Source organism: Triturus cristatus, chromosome 2_1, assembly GCF_964204655.1.
Source record: "Triturus cristatus chromosome 2_1, aTriCri1.1, whole genome shotgun sequence".
Classification (NCBI taxonomy): Eukaryota; Metazoa; Chordata; class Amphibia; order Caudata; family Salamandridae; genus Triturus; species Triturus cristatus.
Window position 1 is genome coordinate 868,941,354 of NC_140581.1, and position 13,959 is coordinate 868,955,312.

A 13,959-nucleotide genomic window follows, 5' to 3' on the forward strand; every position below is an offset into this window, starting at 1 on the left:
AATGTTCATACAAATAATACATAATAAGTAATTCCTTTTCACCCAATGAGTCAAAACAAGAAGGGAGTGTCCACCTATTCAGTACAGGAAGTACACTCTGAGGTAGTCATGTAAAGCACAATCAGTTCTACTTAGTCCTGAACCTGAATTTCAAGATTGTGTCAGGCAAAATACATTTCGAAATTCATTCCACTAATTTCATCGGACTCCTCTTTTTATAGTGTGTCGACGCGGTCGCGTTTCGGCCTCCAGAACAATCGTGGCCTCCTCAGGACAGGGTGAGTTAAGGACTTAAGCAACACGAATCTGGGTGCCTAACCTCGCACCAGGACATTATCGTGTAGAACACTTAAGCGTAACTAATACGCCTAGTAGAACGCACTACTATACAGGTCAAAGGCCACTTCATCCGAAGTCAGAAATATTTCTATGTCGCCTTGCGGCGGTTGCTCGAGGCCTGGATGCTGACTTCACCGCGTGTGACGGTTGAAACCCTCGCGTAGCGCCGCTTCCGAGCTCCGCGTGCTGCTGCGACACAGGTAGAGTGCCAGAAGATCTTCAGCTTTAAATTCCCCTTTGAGAAGTAGTTGTGGCCATTCCATGTAGAGTGTCAAATGAGCTGTCAGGGAAATGAAATGCGAATGCGGAACGCTTCCATTGATAACAAGATGGTTATTCACCCACAATCCATTTCTCACAAATACCCACAATTTATAGTTGCAAGTGAATATCCCAGCTGTAAGTGATGTAGAAAGCACCCGACTGTTCTCCCATAATATCAAGTTGGAAGCAAAAACTACTCTTGAAACATAGTTTCCATTATAAGAAAGTGTGCATCCTTTTTTGTCATAGGTTATTGTCCCCAAAGTGGTTAGTACCAGTAGCAGAATACGAGGCCTTCTGTAAATTCTGTAATGACCACCTGTGATAATTTCTACCAGGTGTCTTTACCTGTGGTGATAATGCATACATATTACAGCAGATATTCCCACATGGTTGAGAAATTCTTAGGAATTCATTGACCCTAGCAACCACGTGACAAGAGCAGCAGTTTTGCACTGATAGTGTTCCTCTGTAATGAGGACAAGTGTAAAAGCTCTGAAATATGTTGTCACTAAAAGGGGCAAAGACAGACGCACTAGTAATCATTGTGTTGTTCCCACCGGATGCCCGTTTAGCCGTTTGCCCAGGCAGAATATATGTGTCCCAACTGTACATCCTCTTTGGCAGTAAAGAGATTTGAATTTCTATCTTCAGTTGGCAATGAATGTTGAATAATCTTGACTTGAGCTACAGTATCCCAAATATGTGTCAATGGTAACTTACTTTGCCGATAAAGCCCACTTCTGGCTGTATTTAGGTTCCAAAGGCTACAAAACTGGGCTGTGAGGGTGATTTATGATCTCAAACTCGTGCAACAATTCTGTTGCGCAATGATGCGTCTTCTGTAGCTGGCAATAGAGACCAACACAAAGGGCTAACCACTCTATTTAAAGCATTGGTGGATAAAAGTCATTTTTACTGGTGGAACATCTTCTGTAATAATCAGGCATCTTATCACCTCAACTCAAATTCCTAAACCCTTGTCCATCATGAGCATTTTACAATCAGCTGCTTGAAAGCTGAAATATTAGGTCATGTAATTCTCCTCTGGTACATTGAGGAGAGAACCCAACTGGATCATTTCCAAAGAACTTGAAAGACTCAGTGTTCAGGGGACACTATTCTAGGTTCGATCTGTCCTACACCCTCCACTTTTGTAGTTACTTTCATGGATTTAACTAATGGACATTCAATCAGGTATAAGGGAGGAAATCACATTTTAGAAGGTACTTGGTATAATGTTTCATACTTCATATAGCATATCACGCAGTAAGCTGAGAAGTATGTTGTTGCATTTGGAATCATATCTTATATCTCTAAATGTAAACTTTCTCTTGGTGTCTATGGCTATTGCTAATCTTATTAGTCCATGGGGATTTGTTTTCTAGATCTTCACCACTTTCTAACTTTGTGGATTTGTTTTCTTTCTTGGAGCTTGCAGGGTAGAGCTCCCTTTTATTTCGTGTGAAAGAGTGATGCACTTCATGACATCCTGTGAACGTCTCATTACAGAGTGTGACTTTGAAGAGAACCATCTCTGTGGCTACATGAACCGCTGGAACCCCAATGTTAACTGGTTTGTAGGTGGAGGCAACATCCGAAACTCCCAGTCAGTGCTTCCAAGAGATCACACTCTGAACAGCAAAATGGGTAAGAGTGGCATTAGAATTGTAAGAAAACGTTAACAATTGTTTAACAATTTGTTCAAACTGCTCTTGATATACATTATTAGACTGCATATTAATGTTTTATCATTGTCAGTTGTTGAAGCAGTTCCATCTTTTTATTTTACTGCATGATCATTTGCCAGTGTTTCTTATTTTTATTGTCTAAAGGTCTCTCTTTTGCATTGTCTTTGCTGTTTTTGGATTCACTTTTTTTCTGGAGTATCTCAGAAGTGCAGTTAAACTAATTAGGCCTCAAAGGGAAATCTTTTTGAAAGCCCCAACATTGAAAGGGTAGAATGAAAAAAATTCGAGGGCCACCCTCACTTTCAAAACTATCATCGTATACGTCCCTAGGTTTACACAAGTTTCCAATACTAAGAGCAACTCTTTTTCCCAATAGGTATGTGTACAATAACTTTACCTCTCAAATATGGATGCTTAGAAATGCCTTTTTCCTCATACTCAAGCAAGGACATGCAAAAAGTAAGAAATTCTTATGAGAGAATACTTCACGAATACCTCAAATGGGGGCACGCATAGTAGCTATACAGCCACCCTGTGCTACTGATCATTGGCGTCAGTATGGGGGTGAAGACAGATTATTTCAATACTTTTTCCTCCTATTGCTTTACCTGTCTTTCATAGTTCAGTGGTCCGTTGCCTCAATGCTGTCAATCCTATCCTAATTTTCCCTATCACAGAGATAGCATCAGGTAGCTCATGAGTGCATGGGGTACTAGAACAATCTCATGATTATGCTAAAATAAATGTTAATGACTACATTCATATCGCTTGCACTGTGTGTCCCAGTATAAGTAATAAAACTGAAAAATAAGCATACCACATTAAGTAAAGTCAACATGTTTCAGTGTTTGTGGATTTTCAACTTTTTCATCAAAACTAAAAGTAACTTTTCAACTAGATTACTTCATACTTATGAGACCAGTCAGTGTTCTGAGGTGACTGCTGGAGTAACCGTATTACTTATCTCTGGTGACTTCCAGAACCCTAGAATTTTCTGGGGAGACAACACAAATAAACACGTATACTGATAAAGTATAATTTTCCAATCAAATTTAAATCTGCCCGACCCAGATGATAGCAGTGCCATAACTAAAAAAAATTAATTGGCAAAGCCAGTAATTCTTGGTTTTAAAAGGCCAAGCTATTGCCTTTGCCAATGCTTGTTGACACTGAGCCGTGGCCTGTCAAGGCACATGCACATGCACGGCGCAAAGAGTGTCAGCATAGCTAGGTGAGAAACACGAATATGAAACAGGCGAGGCACTTAAGACATCAACTCCTCTTGTAGTTGGACAGCCCTAATGTAGCTTGAGTGCTTGAATTTGCATGTGGACAAACAACCCTGGCTGGCCTGCTGGCGTTCCTTGCCTCACTGCAAGAAAGATTAGTTTTGAAAATCCCATGTGTTTTTCTATTGGGTGCTAGCAGACTGGTAACTGCCTTGCAGTAACATGCCGTCTGGCAGCATCCCGCAAGAACCATCCACGGAAGACCTACTTGCAAGGAAACAAGGGAAGAAAGAAAGAGAACCTCATAAAACAACACAATCAAAGCCCTAACTCGGAATACAACCTGGAAACAACAAAAGAGTGGACATCACCCCAGACTTTATGCAACAGGACATGAAAATGTAGGTGAGTAGAATTAGGGCAAATATAAATCATGCTTCCAGGAAATCATAAATGACATAGAAACAATTGGATCACGAGTAGACAATCTAGAAAAGAAGGTAGATGAGAGGTCCGAAGAACAACATCAAATATGTGGAATTATACAAAACCTGCAGGAATAGAATTCGGAATTGCAACTGAAGCAAGAGGACTTGGAAAACACATCATGACACCACAACATTTTTTAAAGTAAACATATAATGAAATACAATAGCATTTGAATCAGCAGCCAGCCTAACGAATGGTGGGGGTCAAGATATTCAGGGCTACATCTGGAAGCGCCTTCATTTTAGACCAGACCACTTACCTTTGGGGTTAGGCTGAACAAAAAGAGTTGGCATGGTCACATTTCTTTGAAGAGAAAAAGTAACTGAAGAGGAAAGCTCAAGAGAAACTGAAATTCTGTTCCAGGGACAAAAGGCCCATCAAGCAGTCACCACCATCTTGAAGACCCTGGATGTCTAAATCTCAGGAAAGTTATGCGTCTCTAACATTGTTTGGGGCCTGTGGATCCCAGCTCCACACACTGTTGTTCCCACTGTAAATCCCACCAGTGTTTGAATGCCAGAATATCGACTATACAAAGATTGTGTTGCAAATAAAATATTTAGTACTAAAGTATAGTGAAGGTGGACCTTGTCCATTGTGATATATTTCAGACACCCTTTGGAGGACCTCTCCATCAGGCCCCCACCCTCCCCCTCCTTCTCCCTTCCCCCCCCCTTTTTTTCTACATTACCCACTTGGGTATGTTATATACCTCGTAGACCTACAATTTGTGTTTATACTTAACTTTATTTTGTGGACCTAATTCAGTCCCCCTGGTCAGATATATAATTTTTGTCATAATCTGCCTTTTGGCGGTCCATGCCGTTACGGGTCCCCCGATCTGGATTGCCTGTATGTATTTATAATTCTTTTTTAACTTTCTCCCCGATCCAACATGGCCGCCACGGCCGGAGCAGCACCACCATGCGTTTTTGTTACACACACTTGATTACACGTCATGTATATGCAGCTAATGGGGCTTCCGCCCCGTTCCAACATGGCGACCCTGGACGGAGCTTGACCTCCGCGCATCGTGATACGCGCATTTGGTCACATGGTGCTCCACACGTCATCAAGAGGCAGCATATCAGGTGTACACACCGTCCTACCTCTAACCATCCCAGGTCCGGCGGTAGGGGTAGGTTCAGGATTACACGCGTCCTACGACGCGGGTGACTACCACACGCATCCCTCATTCCTATCCAGAACCTGACTGAGGTGAGAAATCTGTTGCGGAGCGGCTTGGTACCTATTCCATTTTTGTAACTGCATGGGCGTTACCGTCCATGATTGGGCCCGCTGCCATTTTTTGGGGGGACGACGCGGGTCCTTCGCATCAGGAGGAGAGTGTGGGCTTGCCACTACGCTCTCTCCCATGCGCTCGACCTCCGTTCCGTCCTCCCCTGGATGGCCGGGTTACCATGGCTGCACACCACACCGCCCTGGGTAGTGAACAACTAGGTGATGGTCCACCCTGACTCTCCCTGATCTCTCTAACCCTCGAGGGGCTCGCGGTTTAGCCATACACATTCCTTTTATTGCCGCAATCTGCACCGCGCCTTTTAAATATTTTTTTCACTATTTTCTCACCCCTCCGGCACCTGTCTTTAGGACATATATTGGAGTCCTTGTATAACCGCCGGTCACTGCTGCAAGAATTACTTGATAGCAGTATAGGTGAGTGTTTCCTTTTACTGCATTGTTCTTATCCTTCTACTGTGAGAAAGTGTTTACTCTCACCTTAGGTGACTGCTACATTTGCGCACCCTCAAATTATCCCTTTTTCTGTTTCTCCTCATTATCCTTATGGATACCTTCTGCCTCCTTATGATAGGACTCTGTTTCATCATGTGAGTGCACCACGATGTGTTGTTTATTGTCACCTTTTCGTTTTTTCTTTTTCCTTCTTTGTAGGTTACCTCACTGAACCTGTTGGGTATGTAGATTTTATACGTACCTAGTATTGTAGATAGTTCTTATTTTTGATCCTGAGGAAGTGCCCTGACCATTGGCTACCATGGCACGAAACATGTCGATCTTTTTTGAGAGTAGGGCATGCATAACTAGTCACATAAATTACTAGTGCCTATACCCACCTCAATTCCTATTGTTTTTAGTTAGGCTGTTTACCACTTTATTAAAATTTACGTGTGGACTAACAGTACCTATTTTATACATTCACCCACATCTACACATCCTAGGGCCCCTTACCCCCACTGCACCCTTCGGCAGGAACAAAAGATCCCCATCAAAGAGCCCCAATATTGGGAGCCCGTCATGAATTGCAGCGCCGACCTGACGAGGGGCAGGCTCAAATGATGAAGCATGACACCTAGCTTGCTGGGTGTGTGAGAGCCCTAGTTCCAACAAAGGACTTCCCCCTTTGTTCTTTACCTGTGTCACTGTTGACCAGGCCCCATTTTCTTTGACATATGACAATACACTCTCTTCCCCCCCCCCCCCCTTTTTTTTGCCAGAGGAACTCTGTACCTTTTTGCATCAATAGAAACAATTGGATCACGAGTAGACAATCTAGAAAAGAAGGTAGATGAGAGGTCCGAAGAACAACATCAAATATGTGGAATTATACAAAACCTGCAGGAATAGAATTCGGAATTGCAACTGAAGCAAGAGGACTTGGAAAACACATCATGACACCACAACATATTTTAAAGTAAAAATATAATGAAATACAATAGCATTTGAATCAGCAGCCAGCCTAACGAATGGTGGGGGTCAAGATATTCAAGGCTACATCTGGAAGCGCCTTCATTTTAGACCAGACCACTTACCTTTGGCGTTAGGCTGAACAAAAAGAGTTGGCATGGTCATATTTCTTTGAAGAGAAAAAGTAACTGAAGAGAAAAGCTCAAGAGAAACTGAAATTCTGTTCCAGGGACAAAAGGCCCATCAAGCAGTCACCACCATCTTGCAGACCCTGGATGTCTAAATCTCAGGAAAGTTATGCGTCTCTAACATTGTTTGGGGCCTGTGGATCCCAGCTCCACACACTGTTGTTCCCACTGTAAATCCCACCAGTGTTTGAATGCCAGAATATCGACTATACAAATATTGTGTTGCAAATAAAATATTGAGTACTAAAGTATAGTGAAGGTAAGTATGTATTTACTATTCTTGAATTCACATCTATGTACCTTGATAATATATTGCTAATATTGTGAAGGTACATACAGATATATAGATAAGTATAGATGTTTTATTCTTAACACCACATTTGTGTACATTGATTATATATAGTGCATAGAGTAAATGTGTACTTACCTGTTTATACTTACTTTCACAATATTTCTGTGGTCTATACTTTGGCTGCAATTTTTTTATAGCATGATATTTACAAACCCCAATGCTAATATTTAACTGTGGTTATAGCTAAAACATTGCACAATAAGAGAAAATGATAGAAAGCAATATAATCATATAGATTGTTTTCCCTCTCATCATAAAAAGAGGATGCCGGTGGTATCACTAGTTCCGAATTGAAAGTGGACATAAATGCAAATAGCACACAGCAGTCATACATAAGTAACAAATATGGATGGATTCCAAAATCAACAACTTACAATTCATAGGACAGATTTAGCACTTTCCCTATCATAGTGTATATGAAAAAATGAAAACCCCCAAAATGACCATCTTATTGTGAATGGCAAGAGATAAAAGATCTGTAGGCAAGACTTGAAAAAACCCAAATACTTTGTAATATGGTTAAATGTGAGTACATCCAGCGTGTGCTTACAGTCTTAGGATGCATAGACGTTGCTGCCGTTATACATGTGACTTTTCCTTTTCAATCAATTTTATATTTCACCATGGGCGGGTGCTACTTGGATGTTGGGCAGTCATTTTGCTACAAATTCAAAAGGGAGCCCAAGTGCACACCATACTACTTTCCACTTGTTATGCTTTTCCACAGCTGTTAGAAAAACATGGCATGGATTGTTCATTGAATTGTTTGGTTGTTGAAATGATGGCGAGGGGTTTTGGGAATGAGTACTAATGTCAGTGTTTTAAACTTTTTAGTGAACCCCTGAGGAAGGGCAATTAAATGCCCGAAATGCATAGGGTAAAAGTGAACCACTACTAAGGATGTTTCATGTGTAAATCATGCTTCAAAAGAAAGGCCTGGATTGGCATATTTGTGGCAGAAGAAACTTTTCGTATACATGAAAGTGCCACACATGTGACAGAAAAAAGTGTTGAAGAATAAGTAAAAGTAAAGGAGTACATGGAATAAAAATTGGATGAAACAAGGCTATAAAGTGGAGTATTTTTGTGAAATTAATCACAGAACATGCAGTGCGTCCGGTTGAAGTGTTACCTCGCTCCAATTTCTGAAGTGTTTAACTGCACATGGGAAAATGGGCAGACCCCGTAACCGGGCTGCACGCCAAAAGAACAGTAGAGATCAAATGTGGAAAAGCGTAACAAGTGGAAAGTAGTATGGTGTGCACTTGGGCTCCCTTTTGAATTTGTGATATAATAAGGCCATTCGGTGCAGAATTGAACCACAATCCCAGATCAAAAAAGAATTGGGGAGAGTGACGTTTCTTAGTCTAGAATGAAGGCAATCGGCTTATAAAGTCTGGATATCATTTCTAAAAGCCTATCACTTTCCATTTGAATTCATGCCTAATTAGGGAAATACACAAAAACGTAGACCTGGAACACAAATTTACATTAGAAGGTATTAAATTATATTTTGTAGCGAAAGATCTTATGAACAAAAAATCACGTCATGCTGTCAGCATACTTTATCATAACAGAGAATGGGATCCCACTCCTCAATGTGACCTTTTGAAGTTGATGTACTGTTGACACTTTGAACCCTATTACGATGTTGGTCGGACAAGCGTCTGACCAACACAGTAGCGGAAAGGTACCGCCCAGTAAGGAGTCAGAGGTCCACTTCCGTGATTATGATGCGACCGCCTTCACGGTGGTGGGAAAGTGTATATTTTTTCTATTTTGGCTTGTGCTGCGGCCTGCAATAGAAAAAATGCACTTTTAAAACATCCGTGGCCCATGCAGTGCCTGCCACACGGGGCATCGATGATTGAGAGACACCATAGGTGCCACCAGGCCTCATAATGGAAGCCACAGGGGACGGGGGCCAAAGTCACTTTCCAACAACTTTTCCCTATCGGAAAGACCGACATGGAAAGGATGTCAGAAATGGACATCATAATCTTGATGGCAGTGCCTAAGCAGGCACTGCTGCCATTTGTGGATTATGTGTCTGACCCACGTCCCCACGGGATCTCGGATCCTGTCAGAGGCATCGGTCTTTCCCCCAGTAATTGAAGGTCGGACCTTTGCTTATGAGGTCAGATGGACCGCAACTGACACCCTGTCGGTGGCAATCCGCCCAACTTCGTGATGGGCCCCTTTCATTTCATTAAAATGCTTCAATAATGTTTAAGAAATTTGTTAGACATGACATTCTTGGCGTGGTTTCCCCTGACTTTTTTGCCTCTACCGCCTGCATTTTTGACTGTCTGCTGGATTTTGTTTTTGCTAGCTTAGATGCTTTGGGCACTTTGCCACTGCTGATCAGTGTCAAAGTTAAAGTGCTCCCTGTGTAAATTGTAATTATGATTGGTTATTCATGATTGGCATATTTGATTTACTGGTAAATCCCTAGTAAAGTGCACCGAGGGTGCCAAAGCCTGTAACTCAGAAGCTACTAGTGGGCCTGAAGCATTGGTTGTGCCATACATACAAGTAGCCCTTTTCAAATGTAATTCAGACCTGCCACTGCTGTGTGCGTGCATTTCTAACTGCTATGTCAACTTGGCAAGTGCGCACACTTTCCAGGCCTAACTCTTCTCTTTTACTGCATGTTAATCACACCTAATGGAAGCCCAAGGTACCACCCTGGGCAGAATGCAGTGTATATTAAAGGTAGAACATGTACCCGGTGTATGTTACATGTCCTGATAGTGAAATACTGTGCATTTCGTTTTTCACTATTGCAAGGACTAGCTCTCATTGGAGCTGCCTTGTAACATTTTACATGCGTAACTTTCAATTGGGAATAGGTAGAGGTTTGGAGTTTAGGCTCTGTAAACTCAGAATTTAATAACCCACCTTTTAGTAAAGGTGTTTTTTTAAATTGTGCGTTTGAAAATGCCACTTTTAGAAGGTGGGCATTTTCTTGTTTAACCATCCTGTGTACCTCTGCCTCACTGAGTATTTATCGTCTGGTTTTGGAGTGACAGGAGCTGGGAATGTGCATTCACTCTAGACAGTCACAGGGGGGGATTGAGGTGTTTCCTGCCTTTCCTGGGTGACCCATAGCCAGGCTGAATAGCCCTTTCTGCATATAGAGTGGTGGGAGGTGCTTTCACTAGCACCTGAATAGGCTGTGTCTGCTCTGCACGATGCTGTCTCCACCTCCTGTAGTGAAGCTGGACAAGGGAAGACAGAACTGGTTTTTGCTGAGTTCAGAGATTCTGGAAACAGAAAATAGGGTTTAAGTATTGGACCAAAAACCCCAGAACTGCAGATCACTTCTGGAACTAAGAGGACCCTGCCAAGAAGAAGAGCTGAAGAGCTACCAGGAGGAGTACTGCCCCTTTGTTGTGTGTTTCTTTGTTGGGTTGGTCTGTAGTTGCTACTTCTGTCTGTGGGCCCGCTGTGGTTTCCTGCTTAAAGACACTCTCCAAGGGCTTGTGTGAGCTTGCTTCCGGTTGTGGAAGACTCAGGGACATCAAAGTATTCCTTGTGCTTTCATCGCTAACATCTGCGGAGCACTATTGAACTGGTTACTGGGCCTGCCTTCCCCCCCACCCGCTGCGGGCAATCCAAGGCATGGTGCAACCCATTCTGTATTGTAAGGCTGAAAGATTGGGGAAGAGCTTGGCTCATCGGCCTGACCACTCATCTGCTGAGCCCAGAGCACTTTAGATTGACGAGCAAGTCTCCCACGTTGCCAGGCACCCCAGGGCCCAAGTGCATGCAGACCAGCCATGTCTCGTTGCTGCCCGGAAGCCGCAAAGAGTCTGCAGCAGCCCACCAGATAAAAGACGTTGTCAGCTGCCCCGCCCGCCATGAGAGGCGACAGCTGTGTGACCCTTGCCCCAGTATCCCCAAGCCAAGGCCAGGTGCAGGGGCGAGTGAGGTCACTGTCCTTGTTTGGGAGCCTGGAGACACGCCTCTGGTACTATGCCCAAGCCAGGGGCACTGGACCGTGGATTCCATCATATGTGGGAGCAGATGGGAATCCTTGTGACCCCAGCATCTCTGCTATGGGGAGTGCCCCTCAGGAGTTGTAGGTCTTGTCGTAAACAACCAGGAGGCTGCGTATTGGGCACCAGTGAAGGAACCAACAATATCTCCCTACGGACTCTCGTGGTCCTCATGTTATACATAACACTTCCTCTGCAGTGAATACCCATACACCTTCCCACACCCGAACTCCTCCCTACCGTTTTACAGGACCCCTTTGGCAAACTGTATATTCTGATTACTTTGTGTTGGATTTTAGTCGTTTTTTGGTCTTGTCTGAGTTCGATAAATATTGCTTATTTTTCAAAACTGGTGGGGTGTTCTCACTGTGTAACTGTGGGTGTTAGGTGCAAATACTTTACACATTGCCTCTGAGGTAAGCCTGTGTGCTGAAGCCAAGCTACCAATGGGATGGGCAGGCGTTATCTGGGTGTGTAACTCCCTTATCCTGACTAGAAGGAAGGGTCCCTACTTGGACAAGGTGCAAACCTCTGCCGACTAGAGACCCCTATTTCTAACAAACTTGCTTTGAAATCATCGTCTATTTAATATTTTTTAAATATATACTTAATTTTCTAGTATTAACTCTCTGTTTCTAACAAATGTAAATGTGACTTTTAACACCAGCATTTATTTATGCCCAAATCTCTTTTTGTGTAGGACACTACATGTATGTGGACTCTGTTTATGTTAAACACTTTCAAGAAGTAGCTCAGCTGGTCTCGCCCCTGACAAATACCCCCATGTCTGGCTGTTTGTCTTTCTACTACCAAATGGAGCGGATGAGCGGTCATGTATTCACGCTGTATACCAGAGATACTAACGGCTTCTATGAAGAGATCTGGAAAATGGAGCATGGAATGACCAACCACTGGAATTTAGCCGAGGTCGATATCACTGCGCTTTACCCACTGGAGGTAAGAACAACTATAAATCATGCACCTTCCAAAAATACACTTCATCACATGTATCCAAAAAAGCAAGCGTTTCTCATTTGAAACAATAGTAGTTCCATGCCTACAATTGTGGATTTTAACAAAAAACAACTTGTTGCTGGTAGTCAATAATACAAAACTGTACACAGAGTGCAGTGCTTTTCTAGATGCTTAACTAAATGTAACTGAATGCCGTTCAGCAGTTGATGGTTGCTTTCAGGTTCGTTAAGTGGTGACAATTTTAACCAGATGTTAAAATCTCAATTGACGGAATACAATCTCAATTGACAGAATAGAAGAATGGCCTTCGAAGCTGGAAAATAAGCCTTAAATGGTCAATGTAATTAAGACAAGTTAGAAAAATGTCTTCTTCATTGTTCATATTTGTTTCATTTCACTATCCATGCAAATTCATGTTTACACAAAGGCATGGGAGCAAAACCATAATCCAGTATTTTAGCACTGCCAGAATTTAGAAACCCGAATGTTTTCCTCATACAGTTCTCCCCCTGGAAATACATGCATAAAAAGGCATCCCACCCAACAACAATTTAGAAGAGTATCAACATGAGAAACTAGGACTACTCAATAAGTGAGTTCTTGATCAGAGAAAAAGTTAAAGGGTTTTCTTTACGGAATTATCCAAATCAATCAGTACAGAATAAATGCCATGAAGGCTCAAAGTGCAAAGTTAATACAGAGTAGTCAAAAATCAGAAATCATTATAAGCAGTAAATGAGCAGCAAAATCAAGTATAGGCTGGACAGCATCACTAAACCGATAGGGGTTCTTATACACAATTCTTGCATAATAAATTAGCTAAAGCACAGATTCAGCATGGCATGACCCCATGTAACAATTCTTTGGCGAATCAGAAAAATTCACATGAATGGCATTATTCGTTAGCAATTTCCCATTTTTAAGAAAGCAGCCTGCTTTTCCATGTTACTGTCATCCAGAGATATTTTGAACAAAATATGCAACATTTAACAAAGACGATTTATGAACGTGCAAAACTGAACTGAGCTACAGAAACACGGTGGAAGAAACCTTGACTGTAGCAACCTATCTAGTACACTAAAAGTTTAATTAATATGCCTTTGTATTCATAACTGTTAAAAAAACATTATGTCAGCTGTTTTCGCATTCACAGAAAACTTGGGGAGAGCTAATACACAGGGGAACCAGATCAGAGGGGGTGAATGCAGGGGTGAAAAACAGAGACAGAAACAGCATCCATTTTATCCAATACGTTTTTTTCACCAAAATGTGGCATAACTAAATCACGTTAATAAAGACACTTCAAAATGTCATTATAAATTTGCTTTAACCGCATATTCTCAATATTATTTGTTGCACAAAAATATGCTCCACTCTGATTATTGAATAATCACTAAAATCCATTTTTAACTTTCTTAGTCAGGAAATCATTCAACTAGTCATTATTAATTCATTCTGGAACCCTCCTCTGACTTCATTAACTGGTTGTAGACATAATCCCTGAGGTTCTCCATCTCATGCTCATCCAGTCTCCCCTTCTTCAAATTAATCCCTTTCTTTTCACGCTTTTTAAACAAACACTTACAGCATTTTAAGAAAAGAAACAGCACAATTGCACAAGTCATTATAATTATTACAGGGGTTAGGATTAGTTCTAATGTACTTCCTCCTACACTGTGTATTCATTCACAAACTATACTACAGACCTTTCCTAACCCATTAAAATAGGAGCCTACAGTTTCTCATAAGCTATGCTCTTCAAAA

At 42.0% G+C, this 13,959-nt stretch overlaps 1 protein-coding gene across 1 annotated transcript in view; it reads left to right on the forward strand.

Annotated features, from left to right (window-relative positions):
- Window positions 1-13,959, forward strand: part of MAMDC2 (MAM domain containing 2) — a 474,787-nt gene that overhangs the window by 287,816 nt on the left and 173,012 nt on the right. The window contains exons 5-6 of the mRNA XM_085633013.1: window positions 2,116-2,253; window positions 11,921-12,177. Coding sequence (XP_085489139.1) covers window positions 2,116-2,253; window positions 11,921-12,177 — 395 coding nt within the window. The remainder of the gene's footprint in view (window positions 1-2,115; window positions 2,254-11,920; window positions 12,178-13,959) is intronic.